Below are 25,000 nucleotides of genomic sequence, written 5' to 3'. Positions count from 1 at the left end.
CAGGAGTATCTGCTGAATGTTCCACCAAGGGGGATAAAAGGCTAGGGTGTGAATGGATTTACAGGACCCAGTCCAGCTACCTGAGTAGAAAGCTGTGGCCATCAGATAGGCACATCTTACCTGATGACATTGTCTCTTTTGATTAGCCATCCTGGCTCTTGAAGGGACGTCAATTCAAGCTAGCTAATCAAAAGAAGAGCTGCGTATGCTGGGAAGTAGGAGGAGGTTCTCAGGGCTCTCAACCAATGCAACAGAAATACTGACCTGGCTCCTTGACCTCGACCAATGCAACAGAATACTGACCTGGCTCCTTGACCTCGACAAATGCGACAGAAATACTGACCTGGCTCCTTGACCTTGACCAATGCAACAGAATACTGACCTGGCTCCTTGACCTCGACCAATGCATCAGAAATACTGACCTGGCTCCTTGACCTCGACAAATGCGACAGAAATACTGACCTGGCTCCTTGACCTCGACAAATGCGACAGAAATACTGACCTGGCTCCTTGACCTCGACCAATGCAACGGAATACTGATCTGGCTCCTTGACCTCGCCCAATGCAACAGAATACTGACCTAGCTCTTTGACCTTGACCAATGCAACAGAATACTGACCTGGCTCCTTGACCTTGACCAATGCAACAGAATACTGACCTGGCTCCTTGACCTTGACCAATGCAACAGAATACTGATCTGGCTCCTTGACCAGGTTCTGCAAATTGATTCACGCCATCTCTACGACTAATCCCTAGCTTAAAGAAGCAGCAGTCATCATAGGATACATTATTAGACGTGCAAGCAAATTGCAATGAATTTCCGCCATTTTTTTGTGCTTTTGAAGGGGCTCTCCAAAACTAAAAATTGAAGTCTATGGAAAATCACTTTCTCTATTGTTTAACCTTAAAGCACCACTCCAGAGGCTTTTGGGGTTTTTTTTTTGAGTGCGCAAGTGGCACTTTAATTTTAAGTCCTCTGCCCCCTTCACCTTTTATCGACGCCGCTGCGGTCCCGCGGGCCATTGTATACCCATAACTTCTGACTTGCTAAAATTGAGAAGTTACAGTCAAAAGGTCTCAATGAATCTCTATGAGAGCCAGATCGAGCAGTTGTGACCTCTGCTGCGCTCCAGTAAACAATGGAGCTGCCATCAGGTCACAAATCACAAGACCAACCAAAGCGATGCTGGAAACAGATGAAGTCAACATAAGGAGAGTATAAGATGGGACTTACTTTTAAAGCATCACTCCAGCGGTGCAATAGATGGAGTGGTGCATTAAGCTGTTCTTATCAAACTACGTAGGACCGGAGTGAGCGGTCTATTGATTGACAAAATGCCTATATTCTTTTTATAGATTTGTACACCACACACCCGAGTCACCGAGATAAACAGAGCAGCACTTATCATAAAACAAGGTGCAAAGTGCCCAGCAGAGTGGTTCAAACCTTTCATTTTAGCAATCCGGGGGAGACTTCGCACCCAGACCTCCATCATATAAAACTTTAGATGTCAAATGTTTTTGTTAAAGATAGTTACTCTTTAATTTTAGCTTAATATCAAGTCCATTGACAAAGAATGAGTGACAATATATCATTTAAAATTTCACAGCACATAGAAGCCAAATCGTCTTTCAATGAAAAAAGTTGACTTGGTCACCTTTGAAAGGGGAAAACCACTGATGAGCAAATATGGTTGCATGGGATTAGAAAGACATGAATACTTTCTTCTGGAAAGTTGAAACCGCACCTATCTTGTCGATAAGAGGCTGCCATACCAGACAAAGCCTGAGTGGGGGTGAATACTACGACACATGCAAAAATTATCTGCTTTTATATAGAACAAAGAGTCCAGGACGCAACGGGTCCTGATTGTGGGCACGGAACATTAAAGGTTTCGTTACAAAGTTATAGAGAATTGAAGACGGCAATTGTATAGGACAACTACTCTAAAGGCCTCCGTTACACGCAGCGATATCACTAACGAGATATCGCTGGGGTCACGGAATTCGTGATGCACATCCGGCCTCATTAGCAACGTTGTTGCGTGTGACACCTACGAGCGACCGCTAATGATCAGAAATACTCACCAAATCATTGATTGTTGACACGTCGTTCATTTTCAAAATATCGTTGCTCGTTCAGGACGCAGGTTGTTCTCAGTTCCTGAGGCAGCAAACATCGCTACGTGTGACACTCCGGGAATGACGAACAGCTTACCTGCGTCCTCCGGCAACAACGTGGGAGTGACGTTCATGCGGCTGCTCTCCGCCCCTCCGCTTCTATTGGTGGCCCGCTGAGTGATGTCGCTGTGACGCCGCACGAACCGACCCCTTAAAACAAGAGGTTGTTCGGCGGCCACAGTAACGTCGTTAGGAAGGCAAGTATGTATGACGTGTACCGGCGATATTGTTCGCCACGGCCAGTGATTTGCCCGTGACGCACAAAAGACGGAGGCGGGTGTGATCGCTAGCAACATCGCTAGCGATCGCAGCGTGTAAAGCGGCCTTTAGTGTGTCTCTTTGAAATAGTTTGATACTCAACTTATCAAGAAATATTGCTTTAATCAATAACAAACAGTTAAGGGTAACCTGAAAAAGGTTCATGCATGACTTCGGTCACAGACCATAACACACTGCACATTGAAGAGGACCGAGGTATTGGAGAAAGCATTAGTAACGGGACAGCGTATAATCCGTGGCAATAAAATTATTTCTTATAAAACTTGCAATGTCTGGCAGCGCGGTGCGGCGCTCCCTCCAGAGAGGTTGGGAACATGCAGTTATGTGGAGATGCTGCACAGTAAAGGCTTTATGATATACTTATTGTTGTTTCCTTGGTGGAGAAAAAAAAATCAATGCACTTTAGCTACATGCCACTTAATCGTGCCAGGACTGCTCACTTCCGCAATAACAATTTATCTTGCGTAGCATCATCACAAATTACAGCATCTGTCCTCCACGTGCCATACAAATTCTATAGCTACCCCCCCCCTCAGTGGTGCTCAACCATATCTACTTGAATGCAACAATACCAAACACTTAACTGGTTTGTCCTTTATTTAGATATTACTGAGCAATCCTAAGTGGGAGTCCGACATGGCTCAATATACTGTGCAGTAGCCGGTCTCGGGTACTGCAAGTCAACTACTAATTTCAATAGTATTGAGCTGAAACACTGGAGAACAGCCACTACAGATCGTGTGGAGCCGGGCTATTTGGGCTCTGTACACTATTCACATTTGATACGCTTCGCAAGTGACTTTCAACCAACATCTGCACTAATACGATCTCTCACTCCCACTTCCAAGACTTCTCCCAAGCTGCACCAATTCTCTGGAACGCTATACCCCAAGAAATTAGGACTAACCACAACTTACACAGTTTTAGACGCTCCCTAAAACACATCTTATTAGGGTGGCCTATCACGTTCTTTAATTGAAGTCCTTTTATATACAGTCTATTCACTTTCTCTGAGCATAATTCTCCATGAAACCCCACTGCACCAAAACGTATTACAAAGATTGGCTGGTTACTGGCTCATGCTGCATATATTCCCCATTTCTTCAAGATGACTGGACCATCATTGTAAATAAGAACTTGTACTTTTTGTCAATCTCACCTCATTGTAGATTGTAAGCTCTTACGAGCAGGGTCGTCATTTTTACGTTAATTGTATTTTCTATAACTGTTACTTATGACCGTTTGTATATGAACCTCTGAATCGTAAAGCTCTGTGGAACATGTTGGTGCTATATATAAAAATTATTATTATTATTGATATTGATGACCCAAACAGTAGGCAACTTCTTTTTGGTGTAATATGATTGTCTTACATAAATTGCTAATCAAGAAAACTGCAGACAGAAAAATGAAAAAAAAAATATATATCAGCTTCCAATAGGCAGCAAAGTAGTATCACTATAAAAAAAAAATTTAAAAAAAAGTGTGTGTGTGTGTGTGTGTGTGTAGGAGGAAATAAGTATTTGATACTCTGCCGATTTTGAAGTTTTCCCACAAAGAATGGAGAGGTCTGTAATTTTTATTGTAGATACACTTCAACTGTGTCAGACAGAATAAAAAAAAATTCCAGCTCCTACTCTGCACTCATTAACTGTATTAATTGCACCTGCTTGAACCAGTTACCTGTATAAAAGACACCTGTTCACACACAATCAAGCACACTCCAAACTCTCCAACATGGCCAACACCAAAGAGCTGTCTAAAGACACCAGGGGCAAAACTGTAGACCTGCACAAGGCTCAGATGGGCTACAGGACAATAGACCAGCAGCTTGGTGAGAAGGCAACAACTGTTGGTGCAATTATTAGAAAATTAAAGAAACACAAGATAACTATCAATCTTACTCGGTCTTAGGCTACATGCAAGATCTCACCTCGTGCGGTAAGGATGATTCTGAGAAAGGTCAATCAACCCAAAACCACAGGAGAGGACCTGTTCAATGTCCTGAAGTGAACGGGCTTCACAGTCTCAAAGATTACCATTTGTAATACACACACACCGTCATGGATTTAAATTCTGCAGGGCACACAAGGTCTCCCTGCTCACGCCAGCAAATGTGCAGGCCCAACTGAAGTTTGCCAATGGCCATCTGGATGATCCAGAGGAGGCATCAGAGAAGGTCATGTGGTCAGATGAGACCAAAATAGAACTTTTTGGCATCAACTCCACTCGCCGTTTTTGAGGAAGAGGAAGGATGAGTACAACCCCAAAAACACCGTCCCAACCGTGAAACATGGAGGTGGAAACATCGCACATTGGGGGTGCTTTTCTGCTAAGGGGACTGGACAACTGCACCATATAAAAGGGAGGATGGATGGGGTCATGACTCGCAATATTTTGGCCAACAACCTCCTTCCTAGTAAGAGCATCGAGTATTGGTCATGGCTGGGCCTTCCAGTATGACAATGACCAGAAACACACAGCCAGGCTAACTAAGAAGTTGTTCCTTAAGAAGGATTCCAATGCCCTTAAGTGGCCTAGCCAGTCTCCAGACCTGAACCCAATAGAAAATCTTTGGAGGGCCCTAAAACTGAATGTTGCCCAGAGACAGCCATGAAACCTGAAAGATCTGGAGAAGATCAGTATGGAGGAGTGGGTCAAAATCCCTGCTGCAGTTTGTGCAAACCTGGGCAAGAACTACAGGAAATGTCCGACCTCTGTAATTGCAAACAAAGGTTTCTGTATCAAATATTAAGTTCTGTTTTTCTATTGTATCAAATACATATTTCATGTAATAAAATGCTACTTATTTATCAATCACACAATGCGATTTTCTGGATTTTTTTTCACAGTTGAATTGTACCTACGATAAAAATTACAGACCTCTACATTGTTTGTAGGTGGGAAAACTTGCAAAATCGGCAGAGTATCAAAAGTCTACCACACACACACACACACACACACACACACAATAAATGTCCGATAGGGTAGTAAGGATAATGGTCATCAGACCAGTAATAATTATCACATCCTATTGATTTTTAATCATGGGCGTTTAACCAAAGTCCCGATTTTATATACTTTTTCTTCCTTGGCTCCACTTCGGGTTCTTTCAGAATGTTATGGTGGGATTTCACGGCCCCTATTAATAATCTTTTTCTAATTTTAGAATGACATCCATACCCATAATCACATCTCTGGGATCACTGCACAGTATTTTCATTCTGGCAAGGAGTTGTCATTAACCTGCATACCGTGGATAGAACTGGCCCCGATTCTGCTTTTATCTAAACGTGGTAGAACTTCCTGATTTAATAATCAAATCCACACATTGTTTCCTCCCGTTTGCCTTTTGTTGAGTAAATATTGACTGTAAATCCTGTTTTGTGTTATTTGTCACAGGAGATTACATTTATTTAATTTTAGGTTTTGAAATTACAGATGTTGCCGGATAAGGAAAGTCATAGATTTTACGAGTTGTTTACTTTCTGGATTCACATCCCTATAAAAGGATAAAGTACTCCATGATGGTTTGACTGGTCATTAACCTTTGTGAGAGACATTGCCCAAATATCCCCATACCATTAAAAAAAAAAAATGGTATGGGGATACTATGGTACCCCCACCGTGACCAAGAATATCGGAAGTGACAAAAAAAGCTTAGATTGTCACACCGATATGCACACCAAGATGTACTGCACTTTAGTCCACAGTACTCAAAACAGTTACCAGGACCCTCAAAAAGGCCCCACTATAGTAATTTAAAGAATGAAGAAGTTCTCCAGTAGAGGGGGGGTTTAGACCCTTCAGCCTCACAATACCCCTCAAATGGCAACAATCTGACCTTAAGGTGTTCTTAGACCTCCCAACGTGTTTCTTAATTCACTTAGTCATCAGGGGAGTGTGTTCAAGAAACCAAAGGCTTCAGTATAGTACGGACTTCCTGCATGGTGTGTCCGGGCATGGCCATGCAGGAAGTCCATACTATACTGAAGCCTTTGGTTTCTTGACCACAGTCCCCTGATGACTAAGTGAATTAAGAAACGCGTTGGGAGGTCTAAGAACATCTTAAGGTCAGATTGTTGCCATTTGAGGGGTACTGTGAGGCTGAAGGGTCTGCCACCCCTCTACTGGACAACTTCTTTATTCTTTAATTACTATGGTGGGGTCTTTTTGAGGGTCCTAGTAATTGTTTTGAGTACTGTGGACTAAAGTGCAGTATATCTTGGTGTGAATATCGGTGTGACAATCTAAGCTTTTTTTGTCACTTCCGATATTCTTGGTCACGGTGGGGGACACTCCTACCGTGTCTATTTGTCCTATTTTGGTAATAGTAGGAGCCTGATACTGGCCCCAATTATTCTAGGTTGGTTTTACAACCTTTTATGTTGTGTGGTTTATTAATTTTACTATAAACTATTAAAAGTTATATTTTAATTGCTATCACTCTATTTGTGATACCTCATCTGCTTGGCTGTTTTCACTATCATTGGTAAGCATTGACACGATTAGTTTCTCGAAATACGAAAGTAGGATCAACCCTCCTAAGCCATCTATATGGCCATGCAGGTCATAGAAAGTTGAATAAAATGATACCTGATCTGATGTCTTATTCCAAAAAAATTACTTTTTTCTTATATGCAAATGAGCTGTTAAGATCTATGGGTCGGGCACAGATCTCCTTTAGAATCTGCCTCCAGAGATTTTAAATAAAAGGAGCGTTACCAATGTGAGACATGTAATGACTGACAGTCTGCTCTCATAATCAGACACAGCTCAGCAGTGAGATCAGAACTAACAGTACAGCAGACCTATTACACTCAAAGCAAAAGTGAAGTTTGTCTCATTACATAAACATTTGCAGCAACACTTGCCCACCATCTGCCAGGAATGGAGCGAGCTCCATTCATCCGCTCTTGATTTGCACCATACATGTATGTTGGATGTCATAACAAGTTAAAGGGAAATTGGCATGTTGAAAATGGTCTCGGATCTGCAGGCAGGATGTTATAGAGCAAGATGTGCTTATTGAATTAATATACATTTTTGTGGGAAAATGTAAACCTTGTATTTTATTCATTAAAACCCTGGTGGTTAAATGCATACAAGTCCAGCGAGTGTGTTGTAGATTGTTCAGTACACATAGACTGACAAAGTTAATATAGGACGAAGCACCGGCAAGAATGATGATCTTTTGCGCTGCCCAAAAAAGAATTTCACCCAATGAATGAGCATTTTGCTTCTTCAATGGGTAATACACAGCCTCTTTATACTGGAAGATTAGCATGAAATGAGCATTGTTAAGAGGGGTACTCCGTGGAGATAAACTATTTTGGTACTGTCCATCACATACTATGAAGCTGAGTTAGCCACTGTAGTTCCAGTATCTTTAGATCACTTGTAAATCAATACAATAGGTAGTTGCTCCTCACCTTTCATCCCTCCCGCATGGGATGTGACGTCACAGACCAGTGTAAAGCTCGATGCTGCAGCAAAGAATAGGGGTGCATGGCGGGGCCATGGCCGCCAACTCTATTCGCTTCCTACCTACCTGTCCCCTGATACTTGCTTTTACCCAGTCTTAGAAAAGGGGCATAGCCGTCGGGTTCATGTTCTTCCTACCTGCCAGCCGCAATACTTGCTTCTTTCTAGTCCTAGAACAGGGGCATGACAACAAGATCATGAAGCATGGCCGCCAGCTCCATGCTCTTCCTACCTTCCAATCACCTGATACTTGCTTCTATACGCTATGCAGGGAGCGTGGCCGCTGGCTCCATGCTCTTCTTATCTACCTACCTGCCCCGATATTTGCTTTTATACAGTCTTCAAGCAGGGAGCATGGTGGGGGCTTAGCCGTCGGCTCTTTGCTCTTCCTACCTGCCAGCCCCCTGATACTTGCTTCTAACAGGGGGCATGGCAAGGGGATAGTGGAGGCATGGCAAGGGGATGGAGGGAGCATGACAAGGGGATAGTGGGGGCATGGCAAGGGGATGGAGGGAGCATGGCAAGGGGATGGTGGGGGCATGGCAAGGGGATGGTGGGGGCATGGCAAGGGGATGGTGGGGGCATGGCAAGGGGATGGTGGGGGCATGGCAAGGGGATGGTGGGGGCATGGCAAGGGGATGGTGGGGGCATGGCAAGGGGATGGTGGGGGCATGGCTGCCGGATCCATGCTCTTCCTACCTGCCACGCCTCTGTAATGCGCCCTGTTCTAAGACTGAATAAAAGCAAGTAAAAGGGGGCTAGCAGGTAGGAAGACCACTGAGTCGGCGGCCATGACCTCGCCACGTCCTCTGTTCTAAAACTGGATAGAAGCAGGTATCAGGGGACTGACAGGTGGGAAAAGCATGGAGTCGGCAGCTACACCACCCTGTTCTTTGCTGCAGCACGGAGCTTTACATAAGTCTGTGATGTAACGTCCCATACGGAAGGGGGAGGAGAAGCTACTGTTTTGATTTACAAGTGATCTAAAGATACTAGAATTGCAGTGGTCAGCTCAGCTTCACAGTGTATAAACAGCAGGGAAAGTACAAAAAATATTTTATCTAAGTGGAGTAGCCCTTTCAGAAAGCTAGTTCATGATACTATTTCAGCGCAAATGTAATTTAAGATTCTGCATTGCAGATAGCTGTCAATCACTGAGTAGGACCGCCCACTGGACTCCGATAAACACCAGGGATTTCAATCAATAAAATACAAAACTGTATAGAAAACCATTCAAACAAATATACTGAATCTTTTCCAACAAACCTATAGATAATTCTGCTCAGCTTCCCCTTATCTATACACCGACGGGACCACGTATAATGTGACAAAATTCCTTTTAAGAAATGTGTCCCCCAACAGTAAGGTGACCTCGCTAATCTATACAAGAGCTTGACTAATAGCGGCTCCTTGTTTTGAATTCCCATGTGATCCAATATACTGTCAAAGCGCGACTGATGGAAATATATACACACAGTACATATATACATATATACATTATATATATACATATATACATTATACATATATACATTATATATATATATATATATATATATATATACACACACACACACACACACAGTCATATGAAAAAGTTTGGGCACCCCTATTAATGTTAACCTTTTTTCCCTTTTTTCTTTATAACAATTTGGGTTTTTGCAACAGCTATTTCAGTTTCATATATCTAATAACTGTTGGACTGAGTAATATTTCTGGATTGAAATGAGGTTTATTGTACTAACAGAAAATGTGCAATCCGCATTTAAACAAAATTTGACCGGTGCAAAAGTATGGGCACCCGTAGCAATTTCTTGAACACTCCTAACTACTTTTTACTGTGCATACAAATCAGAGTGAAGAGGGGGTTAATGCCGCGCATCAGCCAAAATGAAGATGTAGCACGTTGATGTTATAAACGTATTCTTTTATTCCATCGGTCTACGTGATTCGAGGATATACCTCTTCTTCAGGACCAGTGCATCAACATAGTATCACTATAGGTTACTATGTTGATGCACTGGTCCTGAAGAAGAGGTATATCCTCGAAACGCGTAGACCGATGGATTAAAAGAATACGTTTATAACATCAACGTGCTACATCTTCAATTTGGCTGATGCGCGGCATTATCCCCCTCTTCACTCTGATTTGTATGCACATCCACGTGGGGCTGCAGCAGACGCCATCATCCTATGCTCTATCAGTGGGTTTGACTATCACAACCTTTTCAGGTGAGTGTATTTTTCCTGATCTACCTCACTGATCTGTTGGTATTACACTATCAGCGCTCCTTATTTTTCAGTTAACTACTTTTTACTGACTTACTAAAGCACTAAATTGGTTTTGCAACCTCATTGAGCTTTGAACTTCATAGGCATGTGTATCCAATCATGAGAAAAGGTATTTAAGTTGGCCACTTGCAAGTTGTTCTCCTATTTGAATCTCCTATGAAGAGTGGCATCATGGGCTCCTCAAAACAACTCTCAAATGATCTGAAAACAAAGATTATTCAACATAATTGTTCAGGGGAAGGATACAAAAAGTTGTCTCAGAGATTTAAACTGTCAGTTTCCACTGTGAGGAACATAGTAAGGAAATGGAAGAACACAGGTACAGTTCTTGTTACGCCCAGAAGTGGCAGGCCAAGAAAAATATCAGAAAGGCAGGGAAGAAGAATGGTGAGAACAGTCAAGGACAATCCACAGACCACCTCCAAAGACCTGCAGCTTCATCTTGCTGCAGATGGTGTCAATGTGCATCGGTCAACAATACAGCGCACGTTGCACAAGGAGAAGCTGTATGGGAGAGTGATGAGGTATGCAAAAGCACATTTGGACAAGCCAGTTACATTTTGGAAGAAGGTCCTGTTGGACTGATGAAACAAAGATTGAGTTGTTTGGTCATACAAAAAGGCGTTATGCATGGAGGCAAAAAAACACGGCATTCACACATTCCAAGAAAAGCACTTGCTACCCACAGTAAAATTTGGTGGAGGTTCCATCATGCTTTGGGGCTGTGTGGCCAATGCCGGCACTGGGAATCTTGTTAAAGTTGAGGGTCGCATCGATTCAACTCAGTATCAAGCAGATTCTTAACAATAATGTGCAAGAATCAGTGACGAAGTTGAAGTTACGCAGAGGATGGATATTTCAGAAAGACAATGATCCAAAACACTGCTCCAAATCTACTCAGGCATTCATGCAGAGGAACAATTACAATGTTCTGGAATGGCCATCCAAGTCCCCAGACCTGAATATCATTGAAAATCTGTGGGATGATTTGAAGCGTGCTGTCCATGCTCGGCGACCATCACACTTAACTGAACTGGAATTGTTTTGTAAACAGGAATGATCAAATATACCTTCATCCAGGATCTCATTAAAAGCTACAGGAAGCGACTAGAGGCTGTTATTTTTTGCAAAAGGAGGATCTACAAAATATTAATGTCACTTTTATGATGAGGTGCCCGTACTTTTGCACCGGTCAAACGCCGGCGTTGTATGGCTTGTCTCACCCTCCCCACCGCCTGTACCTGCATGCTTTTATAAAATAAAGATGGAATAACATGGAGATCTTCGTGGAGTGCGACTCTCTTTCTTCTTTGGATTATTTGTGGTCTGCGCACCGAGTCTGCACCAGGATCTCTTCCATGCCTCACCAGGGATTGAACTACGGAATATACGGCAACACGTGGAGCAAGCGGTGCACCGGGTTTCCTTATGCCTACTAATTATATATATATATATATATATATATATATATATATATATATATATATATATATATATATATATATATATATATATATATATATATATATATATATATACACACTGCGGGGTCCGCTCTGGAGCGGTGCTGGGGGCAGGTGACAGCTGCGGGCGGCAGCGTTTGATCTCCTGCTCCCGCTCATATAATATACACAGCCGCTGTCCAGCAGTGTGGTGCTGAAACTGCATCACGCTGAGGGGCTGGGGCAGCGGGGCATATTATATCTGCGCCCTCCTTTGATCGCACATGATCCCCCCTGTGTTAGATATGGCCCCCGTGCTGCTGCCCATAGTAAAATGAAAGCCGGAGCTCAACTGCGAGGTGGGAGACACGAGGAGGACAGCGCTGAGAAGGTAAGGAAAGAGTGTTTTATTTTATTATAGGCAGCAGCCTGGGGGCGATATCTAACACAGGGGAGATGTGCCATCTATAGTGGCCATGGGCAGCACACATGGGGGGCATATCTAACACAGGGGAGATGTGCCATCTATAGTGGCCATGGGCAGCACACATTGGGGGCATATCTAACACAGGGGAGATGTGCCATCTATAGTGGCCATGGGCAGCACACATGGGGGGTATATCTAACACAGGGGAGATGTGCCATCTATAGTGGCCATGGGCAGCACACATGGGGGGCATATCTAACACAGGGAAGATGTGCCATCTATAGTGGCCATGGGCAGCACACATGGGGGCCATATCAAACACAGGGGAGAGGTGCCATCTATAGTGGCCATGGGCAGCACACATGGGGGCATATCTAACACAGGGGAGGTGTGCCATGTATAGTGGCCATGGGCAGCACAAATGGGGGTCATATCAAACACAGGGGAGACGTGTCCCAGCGCAAGGGGGCTATATTCAATATAAGGGGGCCATATCCAGATTAAAGGGGGTTAATTTTAGGATGGGGGGCTATGAGGGACATATACCCTATATGATTTGTTAGACGGACACTGGCATTATAAGATGGAACCCATTTAACATTAAAAAAAAATAATTCTCTTTTCCTTCACCAAATTTGGGGGTGCGTCTTATAAAGCGAAAAATACGGTATATATACTGTATATACAGGGTGGTCCAAAAGTAGGTGCGCAGTATGTGTAATAGGGTTATCAAACATGGTGGAAAGTGAAACTGGCTTAGTTACCCTTAGCAACCAGATTCCACCTTTCATTTTCCAAAGAGTCTGAAGAATGAAAAGTGGAATCTGATTGGTTGCTAAGGGCAACTAAGTCAGTTTCACTTTACACCATGTTTGATAACCCTATTACATATACTGTCCACCTACTTTTGGACCACCGTGTGTGTGTGCGTGTGCGTATATTATATATATATATATATATATATATATATATATATATATATATATATATATATAAAATGCATTGCAGATATAATAGAATAGTGAAGGTTCTGCCTGTCCAAGTACAACATTTATTTTCTATTTTTGTATCAATGTAGGATTTCTAAAGATCCAAATAAACATTTTTGGATACCTCAACTGATACACATTAGTCCATTTTCAATAACGACGTACCCGTTTATTAAATGTAAAATAACACACAAACGCTTATATTTGTTAATATAATTCTTTAATTATCAATTTACACGCTTAATGAAGATTTGGCACTAAAAAGGCATAAAAAAAGTCTTAAAAAGGAATTTCATCTGCAGTGTGTTAACTAATGTGTGATAAAAACAAAAAATAAAATAAAATAAAAAAATACTTCTTGTCCGCTTCAGAAATTTTCACTTCATGAATCATGACCATTCCACTCTGGAAAACAAACACAGGAAAAAAGGTGTAAGAAATAGAAGGGGCATTTCATGGAAATTACACTAAACACTAAAACACGAAAAAACACTAAACACTAAAATTCAGAGGAGACATCCATACTTAAATATCGATAAAGATAATATACCTCTGCATTACTTCCTCACGCACGTGTGTGTGTGTGTGTGTGTGTGTGTAGGGTGTGTGTGTGTGTGTGGGGTGTGTGTGTGTGTGGGGTGTGTGTGTGTGTGGGGTGTGTGTGTGTGGGGTGTGTGTGTGTGGGGTGTGTGTGTGTGGGGTGTGTGTGTGTGGGGTGTGTGTGTGTGGGGTGTGTGTGTGTGGGGTGTGTGTGTGTGGGGTGTGTGTGTGTGGGGTGTGTGTGTGGGGTGTGTGTGTGGTGTGTGTGTGGTGTGTGTGTGTGGTGTGTGTGTGGTGTGTGTGTGTGTGGTGTGTGTGTATATATAATGATGTACTGTACATACACACATGTACATGATATCACAAAAGTGAGTACAACCCTCACATTTTTGTAATTATTTTATACATCTTTTCATGGGACATCACTGAAGATCTGACACTTTGGTACAAGGTCAAGTAATTAGTGTACAGGTTGTATAACTGTGTAAACTTGGGATATCCTCTAAATAACTCAGCACACAGTCAATGTCTAAATCGATGGCAACAAGAGTGAGTACACTTAAGAGAAAATGGCCAAATTGTGCCCAAACTGTCAATATTTTGAGTTCACTAGGCAATTTCTTCACAGACGTTGCTGGATCTTTTTCTAGCCTCAATGACTACATCACGGAGCTGGTGGATGTTAGAAACCTTGCGCTCCTCCACCTTCCGTTTGAGAAGACCCCATAGATACTCAATAGGGTTTTTTTCTGGAGACGCTTGGACAGTCCCGCTCCTTTACCCTCAGTTTCTTTTAGTAAGGCAGTGGTCATCTTGGAGGTGTGTTTGGGGCCATTATGTTGTAATACTGCCCTGAAGCCCAGTTTCAGAAGAGAAGGGATCATGCTTCGCTTCAGTATGTCACAGTAAGGCTGGACACACACGAATGTATGGCTTCCGATGCGACATGCTAATGACCCTCGGCTCAGGCTCTGCTGTGAGCGTGAGCAGAGTGTCATGTGACTGTGACCCGATCCTGCAATCGGGACACAGCTGTGAAGCTGAGGGCAGGCGCTGCGAAGGAGAGGGAGCAGTTAATCCCGCCATCTCCTCCATTGTCAGCCTGTGCGTATATCGCACTGCACTGGGATAACATCTGAGTGCAGTTCGATGTACCAAATACAGCTCACGCAGAAAATCGCAGCATGCTGCTACTTTTCTCGCATCCAGAATCTGGATGCAAGAAAAGCTGACCAACTGCTGTCCCTCATTGACTAACATTGGTCAGAGGGCAATAGCATAGCACTCGTCTGATTTCAACACTCGTGTGAACGTACCCTAATGTTGGCATTCATGGTTCCCTCAATGAATTATAGCCCCCCACAGCCGGCAGCATTCATGCAGCCCTAAACCATGACACTCCCACAACCATGCTTGACTGTAGGCAAGACACACTTGTCTTTGTACACCTCACCTGGTTGCCACTAAACACACTTGACACCATCTGAACCAAATAAGTTTATTGAGGACTCAGACCACAGGACACGATTCCAGTAATGTATCCTCTTAATCTACTTGTCTTCAGCAAACTTGTTTGCTGGCTTTCTTGTGCATCATCTTTAGAAGAGGCTTCCTTCTGGGACGTCAGCCATGCAGACAAATGTGATACATTGTGTGGCGTATGGTGTGAGCACTGATATCCTGACCCCCCCCCATCGCTTTAACCTCTGCAGAAATACTGGCAGCACTCATACATCTGTTTTGAAGAGACAACCTCTGGAGAGGATGAGGAGAACATGCACTCAACTTTTTTGGTCAACCTTGATGAGGCCTTTTGTGAGTGGAACCTGTTTGGTAAAATCGCTGTATGGTCTTGGCCACTGCACTGCAGCTCAGGTTCAGGGTGATGGCAATCTTCTTATAGCCTAGACCATCTTAATGTAGAGCAACAATTCTTTTTTTCAGATTCTCAGAGAATTCTTTGCCATGAGGAGTCATATTCACCTTCCAGTGACCAGTATGAGAGAGTGTGTGAGCAATAACACCAAATGTAACACACCTGCTCCCCATTCACACCTGAGACCTTGTAACACTAATGAGTCACATGACACCTGGGAGGGAAAATACCTAAGACAGGCATTAGTGTGCCCAATGGAGTTATTTAGAAGGTACACTATATTTACAGTTAGGCTATGTTCACACAGGGTGTTTTTTTTTTTTTTTTTTTTAAATGGTCTTTGACTTTGTTTTATGCAAATCCAATGCTGCCTTTAATACATTAGCAAAGCCTATGAGATTCCAGAAATCTCATGCACACACAAAACACTTTTTTTCTTAAATGAAATGTCAACCTCCTTGGTTTTCGGTGCTGCATTTTTGAAAAAAATTAGCATGTCAATTCTTTCACCGTGTTTGCACCCATAAAAATCAATGAGGAATTGCAAAATTACGGCTCAAAAAATGCAATTTGGCAAAACTGTAGGCTTTTTCCTGCCAAGAGATGAGGTTTTGCTGCAGAAAAAATGCAGCAAAAAAGCCCTTTGTGAACACAGCCTTATACAAGCTGTACACTGACTACCTTACATTGTATCAAAGTGTCATCTCTTCAGTGTTGTCCTGTGAAGAGAAATATTTATAAAAATGTGAAGGGTGTAATCATTTTGTGTGATATACTGATATATATATATATATATATACACATACATATATATATATACACATACATACACACAGATATCTATATCTATATATATATATATATATATATATAATGTGTGTGTGTGTGTGTGTGTGTGTGTGTGTGTGTGTGTGTGTGTGTGTGTGTGTGTGTGTGTGTATGTATGTATGTGTGTATATATATATATATATATATATATATATATATATATATATATATATATATATATATATATATATATATATATATATATATATATATATATCTGTTTTGTTACTGATGTCTACGTTAAATACATGCAAGTAACCAATATACATAGAAAAATAGAAATACCATATACGCCTGTCTGCATTACACTACGTCAAGATCAAATGGTTAACTTTTACAATATGGCATAAGTTTAGGCATTTGACAATATATTTTTTAAAACTTTGATTTTTAGCAGTCAGCCACAGTGGTACTGTTGGATTGGGTCATGATCATATTGAAATGTATACAGTTAGCGGGACCTAGTAACTTTGGACAGGATATACAAGGCAAAAGGAATCCATTCTTGGATGCTCACTCCTCGTACACAAAGCTAAGCAGTGTAGAGATGCCGGGAGGACTAAAGTCCACAGCCCTTTTGTAGAATGACTGTAGCGGACTAGTCGCAAGAGTGTTAGTTCCTGCGCTCATTCGGCCCTCTTAGCATGTTAGTACGCCCACAGGGGAGTGCTATCATGCTATTCAATGCAGCATCACCAGTGGTGACTCGCCTGATGTACGCTGTGACCACTGAGCTGAATGCCCGGCACTTCCGGTCATGCACACTATGAAGTCGGGTGTACGCGCCCTGGCTTCAGAGAAGTCTAGTGCGCATGACCGGAAGTGCCGGGACTTCTGATCAGCGGAAACAGGTATGCTGGTGATGCTGCATTGAACAGCATGTTAGTACGCCCCTGTGAGTGTGCTAACATGCTAAGAGGGCGGAATGAGCACAGTAAACCAACGCCCTTGCGACTAGTCCCTGCGCTCATTAGCATATCATAAAGGATCTTTAAAAATACTTTTTCTAAAGATCTCTTTATCTATGCTACTAGATACAGGGATAGTTAGGCAGGGATTAGCAATATTCCCCCAAAAATGCCCGTGGTTCGGAGTGCATATTGCACCTGACAGGTTCCTTTTAACCCTTCTGCACCAGTAAGTGTTCACCTTCCACGTGGGGCTGCTGCAGCTGTGTTCTACGCTATCATAGTGGTTGTGACCATCACAACCCTTCCAGGTGAGCCTCTTTCACTGTCCTACTTTTATCCTCTCACCCAGATAAGACCCTATTTGCACGCCTTTGTCTTCCATCCTTTTTTAGATTAAACGCAAAAGGTGGAAATTTTAGGAAAAATTCTATTAAGGAACTACACTTGATTTTGCAATGGGCATAAAGAGCAGATGGGCATTTTTGGGGCATCCATTACAAATCAGACTATAGAAATTTAGTCAATGTCCATCACGTTTGCATGTCAGGTAATGATAATGGTCAATGCAGGCAATTAAAAAAATAATCCACTATTGGGCATATTTAACGATAGTGATATGCTTTATGATGGCTTTCCTGACAGTGCGGCTCTTATCCGTATGGACAGCTCATTTCATTACAGTGCAGGCACTCAGAAAGAGATCTTATTCAGTGCAACGTATTGATCCTTGAATATAATAGGTCTGATGGACTCGCTCTAGTTTATCGTGAGCGCCTCAGGCCAGCAAGGATCATAATTCATAAATGACAGACACTGAGGAAAATGAAGCCATAGAGCTGCCACAAGGGAGGGTGCATTAATATAGAAAATGTACATGCATTCATTAGAGTCCTCAATGAGAACTTTCTTAGTGCCCTGAATATAGGAATGCAGTGGCGGAGTAGGGAGGTTTCAGAAATATGGATTTCAAGTAGCAGCAATATTTCCTGCCAACATTTATAGGAATGAATAGAAAATGTACATGGAAGGTAATAATAATGTGATTTCTAAAACCATCAGCTCTTTAAATGTTTAACACTTGCTCCATATTCTGCTTCGGATATGAAAATATGGAGCGATTATCATGCAAAATCTATAAAGGGATGAGCTTGTGCCAAAAGTAGTCAACCTAAAAGAGGTAATCCAGCCATGAAAACATATTTCCTAACAATATGGTAAGTTAGATTGGGTTGCAGTGATCACAGCCAACCAACGATGGCTCTTACTCAAGTATGAATTGGGTCCCAATCATCACATCCAAACAACGATGGCTCAAGGATGAATTGGGTCCCAGTCATCACATCCAACCAACGATGGCTCTTCAGGATGAATTGGGTCCCAGTGATCACACGATCAACAATGGCTCTTCCTCAAGGATGAATTGGGTCCCAGTTATCACATCCAACCAACGATGGCGCTTACTCAAGGATGAATTGGGTCCCAGTAATCACATCCAACCAACGATGGCTCTTCCTCAAGGATGAATTAGGTCCCAGTCATCACATCCAACCAACGATCGCTCTTCAGGATGAATTGGGTCCCAGTGATCACACGATCAACAATGGCTCTTCCTCAAGGATGAATTGGGTCCCAGTCATCACATCCAACCAACGATGGCTCTTCCTCAAGGATGAATTGGGTCCCAGTCATCACATCCAACCAACAATGGCTCTTCCTCAAGGATGAATTGGGTCCCAGTCATCACATCCAACCAACGATGGCTCTTACTCAAGGATGAATTGGGTCCCAGTCATCACATCCAACCAACGTTTGCTCTTCAGGATGAATTGGGTCCCAGTGATCACACGATCAACAATGGCTCTTCCTCAAGGATGAATTGGGTCCCAGTCATCACATACAACCAACGATGGCTCTTCCTCAAGGATGAATTGGGTCCCAGTCATCACATCCAACCAACGTTTGCTCTTCAGGACGAATTGGGTCCCAGTGATCACACGATCAATAATGGCTCTTCCTCAAGGATGAATTGGGTCTCAATCATCACATCCAACCAACGATGGCTCTTACTCAAGGATGAATTGGGTCCCAGTCATCACATCCAACCAACGATGGCTCTTACTCAAGGGTGAGTGCTTGTTCACTATGCCACTGGTATAGTATGGCAGCCTGCCACCAATTTGTAATACTATAGACTGGCTATAAATATTCATGGCTGGAAAACCCCTTACATATTAGCTGGTGAAATGTAATAAAAAAAAAAATCCAGCTCTATAGACTAAAGTAAAGCATTACCTCCTAATAGAAAAAGGTACTGTACATAATATTCTGTTATAATTGCCTGGGTTTATTCTCCATGTTAATACAGTGGGGTCATAAGGAGCCCCCCTGCAGCATTATGGCCGCACCTTGGTAAAGATCTGGTTGAGACTTGAAATAGAGCCAAGGTGAATAAGCTTTACCCTGCAGGGGTTAGAAGTGATTTATGACTTCTGAATGGCCTTATGTCTTAAAAGATTAGGAGAGGTCAGGAGAGGTCCCTTATATTTTATATTTATTTAGGAGGATTTGGTACATATAAGCTCTTAAATCTTTGGGTTTGAGATGATATATCCAGATTAAAAATGGATGCCAGGTTAAGAAAACCCACTTTCATAAATTCCATTAGGAGATACTGGGATAATAGTGGGGTTTCTCGGTTCAGGACCCTCATTTCACAAGTGTGGAGAGGGGTTATAAAGCGTCTCTCTCTGTCGGACCCGTCCTATTCTGTATTACACATGCAAACCATTTTAGTTAAAAAAACACAGCGTATTGCTTAATTTTCCCAGTGGAGGCGCTATAGGAAACCGGAACACTTTAACCAGGTATAATCACTGGGATCAATGCAGGGAGACCCTCTGTAATAAACTTATTGTCAATTAACTTTTCTGTGAATTATCCAAAGTGGAAGACGCCTTCAAAATATGTCTGGGATCCTTTCATCTCAAACCAAAACCTTACCCTTCATCCTACATGTTTTTTTTTTTTTTTTTAGGAATGGTGTCTATGGCGCCATTCACTTTCAAAAAAAATGAAAAATAAAGCCCATGAGATTTTTGGTTTTACTATGAAAGGCAACCTTCAGTTTTACAATGCAATGCTTTACTGTATTCGACCCATTCAAAAGGATTTATTGCTCATTATTCTGGGGTCTTCTTTGGGAGTTTTATTGGTCTCTGGAAGAGTAACTATACACATTGCTACAGTATATCTCCCCCTTTGGCCCGACCACACATTTGGCTTGTCTGAGCATGCAGTTGTTCGGAGATGAGAGATGGGAATAAGTTGCTGTCAGATATCTCTGATGAAATCAAAAGGATAGAGCATATTGAAATCCATCTGCCTGATCTTAAAGGGAACCTGTCAGGTGCAATATGCAGCCAGAACCACGAGCAGTTCTGGGTACATGTTGCTAATCCCTGCCTAACTGTCCCTGTATCTTGTAGCATAGATACAGAGATCTTTAGAAAAAGTATTTCTAAAGATCCTTTATGATATGTTAATGAGTGCAGGGGACTAGTTGCAAGGGCGTTCGTTCCTGAGCTCATTCCGCCCTCTTAGCATGGTAGCAAGCCCACATACAAGTCTATGGGGTGCGAGAGAAACATTGCACTGCACTCGGATGACACCGGAGTGCAGTGCGATAATCGCATCAGCTGATAATGGAGGAGATGGGGAGATTAGTCCCTCCCTCTCCTCCGCAGCTGTGATCCGATTGCAGGATCGCATCACAGTGACATGACACTCGGAGCACACTCGCAGTAGAGTAGATGCTCTCACATCGGATGCTAAATGCTCATGTGGCCTTAAGGTACCGTCACACTAAGCAACATCACTAGCAACATCGCTGCTGAGGCACAACTTGCTAGCGATGGTGCTGTGTGTGACATCCAGCAACAACCTGGCCCCTGCTGTGAGGTCGTTGGTTGTTGCTGAATGTCCTGGACTATTTTTTAGTTGTTGCTCTCCCGCTGTGAAGCGCACATCGCTGTGTGTGACAGCGAGAGAGCAACAACTGAATGTGCAGGCAGCAGGGAGCCGGCTTCTGCGGACGCTGGTAACCAATGTAAATATCGGGTAACCAAGAAGCCCTTTCCTTGGTTACCCGATATTTACCTTCGTTACCAGCGTCCGCCGCTCTCATGCTGCCAGTGCCGGCTCCCTGCTCCCTGCACACGTAGCCGGAGTACACATCGGGTAATTAACTCGACGTGTACTGTGGCTAGGAGTGCAGGGATCAGGGAGCCGGCACTGGCAGTGTGAGAGCGGCGGACGCTGGTAACGAAGGTAAATATTGGGTAACCAAGAAAAGGGCTTCTTGGTTACCCGATGTTTACCAGCGTCCGCAGAAGCCGGCTCCCTGCTGCCTGCACACATAGCAGAGTACACATCGGGTAATTAACCCGATGTGTACTGTGGCTAGGTGTGCAGGGAGCTAGCGCTAAGCGGTGTGCGCTGGTAACCAAGGTAAATATCGGGTTGGTTACCCGATATTTACCTTAGTTACCAAGTGTAGCATGCTTCCACGTGTAGCGACGCTCCAGCGATCCCTGCCAGGTCAGGTTGCTGGTGGGATCGCTGGAGCGTCGCTTAGTGTAACATCTCACCAGCGACCGCCTAGCAACTTACCAGCGATCACTATCAGGTTGTATCGTTGTTGGGATCGCTGGTAAGTTGTTTATTGTGACTGGGCCTTTAGCCTAACAACCATGGTAGAAGGTCAGCAAATTGCTTTCTTAATTGGAACCTCAATACCGGTTTTTCTCATATGGAACAAGTAACGTTGGTTAGTAGGGGCCAGCTAAATGCCAGATTCAACCTGGGCAACTAGTCCTTTCATTCAAGATGACCTATGTTATACCAGGAGTCATATAATGCAAAATAAAAAATAAAAAAACCCCAAGATGCTGTGAATGGGTCACACTGTGAAATATTGGTGGCCGTGTAAAAATGAACAGAAGCGTATTTGCAATAAACAGTATACTTATAAGACAGAAAGACATTGTTACTTACTCTGAGGCATACAAGTTAGCGGTGGCTTTGATGATCATGTAGCACAGTGTAAGGGCGCTGAGAAGGCCAAAACTGGCAATAATGAACCATTCTTCTGTTGACAAAGGAAATGGGAGGGAGTCACTCTCGACAGCAATTTCAGCAGCAAGGCCAACACATCACTCCCATGCCCAAAGGCTGAAGGGAAAAAGAAGAACGCCATAGGACCGAGCCGACCGGCAAGGATGGAAAGCGGAGATTAGTAGAGTTACTTGTAGGAGAAAGAAAATAGGACAATTAGCAGAAATTGACTGTACAAAGAAAGGACAACAGTAGGAGCCAGGAAAGACGAAATAATGGCAAGTGTGGAGATCAGTAAGTGGAGACGAGCAGGCAGCAGTGCAGGACACACGTGGCCGACATTATCGTTTCTTAGTAGACACCCGGTTATTCCATTTAGTAAAACAGGAAAACGCATTTGTATCGATTTGGAACTAGACATGAGAAAATAAACTTTGGATATTTTATCCCACATACATATGATAATGAGAAGGGAATCTGTCAGCAGGATTTTGCTATGTACTATGATATAAGCATGATGTAGAGGAAGAGATCCCGATTACAGCAATGTGTCACTTACTGGGCTGTGTGTTGAGATTTCAATAAAATCAATGTTTTATCAGCAGGAGATTATCACTAGAGGACTAGGTGCCTCATGATCCAACCATGCCCCCCCACTGATTAGCAGCTTAAGGGGACTTTACACGCTACGATATCGTTAATGTTTTGTCGTCGGGGGTCACGCTGTTAGTGACGCACATCCGGCGTCATTAACGATATCGCAGAGTGTGACACTGACCAGCGACCTTAAGCGACCTCAAAAATGGTGAAAATCGTTCACCATGGAGAGGTCGTCCCAAACTGAAAAATCGGTAAGGGTTGTTTATCCAGGTGGTTCATCGCTCATGCGGCAGCACACATCGCTATGTGCGACACCGCAGGAGCGAGGAACGTCTCCTTATCTGCCGTCGGCCACAATGAGGAAGGAAGGAGGTGGGCGGGATGTTACGTCCTGCTCATCTCCGCCCCTCCGCTTTGATTGGCCGGCTGCTTAGTGACGTTGCGGTGACGTCGCTGTGATGCCGAACGTCCCTCCCCCTTGAAGGAGGGATTGTTCGGCAGTCACAGCGACGACGACGACCAGGTAAGTATGTGTGACGCTGCCGTAGCGATAATGTTCGCTATGGCAGCGATCACAAACAATCGCATGCGCGACGGGGGCGGGTACTTACACGCTCGCTATCGCTACAAATTGCTAGCGATATCGCTACCGTGTAAAGCCCCTTTTACTGTCAATATACAGAAAAACGTCAATCAATGGTGTAGGCGGAGATTTTAAAGGGCTCCACATTCTGAGTACTGCTAAATTTGCAGCAGAGAAAATAGGGATTGTATGAAATTGACCAGTAAGTGACACATTGCTGGAATCAGGGTCTCTATCCCTACATCATGCTGCATCAGGTTACATAGTAAAAACCTGATGAAAGATTCCCTTTAAACTATTCATGCAGATTAAAATAAAAAATGACTATACACAAAATGTAATGTGAACCAACTTAGTGTCCTACTTAGGGACAATGGCGCCATTGTTGCAGAGTACTGGTCCTCTATTCATTACCAAATATGTCTTTTATACAATTTGTTAATTCCAGGAGAAGGTAGATTGCAGCATTATCTATTAATAATAGTCATGTTTAATCCACAAAAAAGAAAAAAAATTATACCAGTTGAATTAGTTATCCCTCACCTACCGCGGGAGTTATGTTCTAGAGACCTCCGTGATAAGTGAAAATCTGCAAAGTAGCCGAGTTATATTTATTTTATTATTTACCCGGATTTTTCGGATTATAATACGCACTCGTCCCCAAAATTTGGGTGGAAAATGAGGGGTGAGTCTTATAAGCTGAATCTAGCTTTCTGGGGGAGATGGAGAATGGTGACAGGAGGCAGGGTCAATGTTGCGGACTGTGCGCTGTGGTCGGTGACGCAGGAACCATCCTGAATGTCAGCAGTGCAGGCTTGAAATAATGGCGCCTGGAGTGGGTGCGTGTGCAGATTGAACTCTCAGCTCAAGATCTCATCTGCGCATGCACCGCCTCCGGCCCATTGATCTCCCAGGAGTGGACTTAAGAAAAATGGAGCCCGGAGGTGGCGCATGCACAGAAGAGATCTCAGTTCGTCATTGAGCCAATAGCTCAATATGTGAATGCACCAACTACGGGTGCCATATCTTTGAAGCCTGCACTGCTGACAGTTCCTGGATGTTCCTGCCAGCGAATACCGGACTGGAACATCCGCCGCACCGCCCTGCTCCATCACCGCCCCTGACTCTTGTGATCCCGCTCCACCACCTCTGCCGCCCCCCCCCCCACAGTAAGACACCACCAGATTATAAAACGGATGCCATGTTTTGTTTGTTTTTTTACCTTTTTTCCCTCTAAATTTCGGGTGCGATATAGTGAAGCCGCAATACGTGAACCATGATATAGTGGGGGACGACTGTATATTTACTTCTATTAGCCAAAATGTATTAGGAAAACAGACCTAATAGCAGGAGCCGGTTTGGCAAGGCTTCCTTTAGAAAGGTTCTTACATCAGCCTCAGAGATTGTGTCATCAATATGTCATTAGCATATGGCGGAAGTGGCTCTCGCAGCAGCC

At 43.3% G+C, this 25,000-nt stretch overlaps 1 protein-coding gene across 3 annotated transcripts in view; it reads right to left on the bottom strand.

Moving 5' to 3' along the window:
* RNF130 (ring finger protein 130) overlaps positions 1-25,000 on the bottom strand; it is a 349,488-nt gene that overhangs the window by 14,902 nt on the left and 309,586 nt on the right. Inside the window, exons 8-9 of one of the 3 annotated variants that reach the window (XM_075344372.1) lie at positions 22,302-22,395; positions 13,311-13,499 (exon numbers count right to left, since the gene is read on the bottom strand). The exons of 1 other annotated variant lie outside the window; for it this stretch is intronic. In XM_075344372.1, the coding sequence (XP_075200487.1) occupies positions 13,484-13,499; positions 22,302-22,395 (110 nt within the window). In that variant the 3' untranslated portion in view covers positions 13,311-13,483. Of the gene's footprint in view, positions 1-13,310; positions 13,500-22,301; positions 22,396-25,000 lie in introns of those variants that run through there. One more of the 3 variants, XM_075344374.1, reaches the window with a different exon arrangement.

The sequence above is a fragment of the Anomaloglossus baeobatrachus genome, chromosome 4 (assembly GCF_048569485.1).
Source record: "Anomaloglossus baeobatrachus isolate aAnoBae1 chromosome 4, aAnoBae1.hap1, whole genome shotgun sequence".
In the NCBI taxonomy this organism is placed as follows: domain Eukaryota; kingdom Metazoa; phylum Chordata; class Amphibia; order Anura; family Aromobatidae; genus Anomaloglossus; species Anomaloglossus baeobatrachus.
This window is presented reverse-complemented; position numbering and strand designations above follow the sequence as displayed.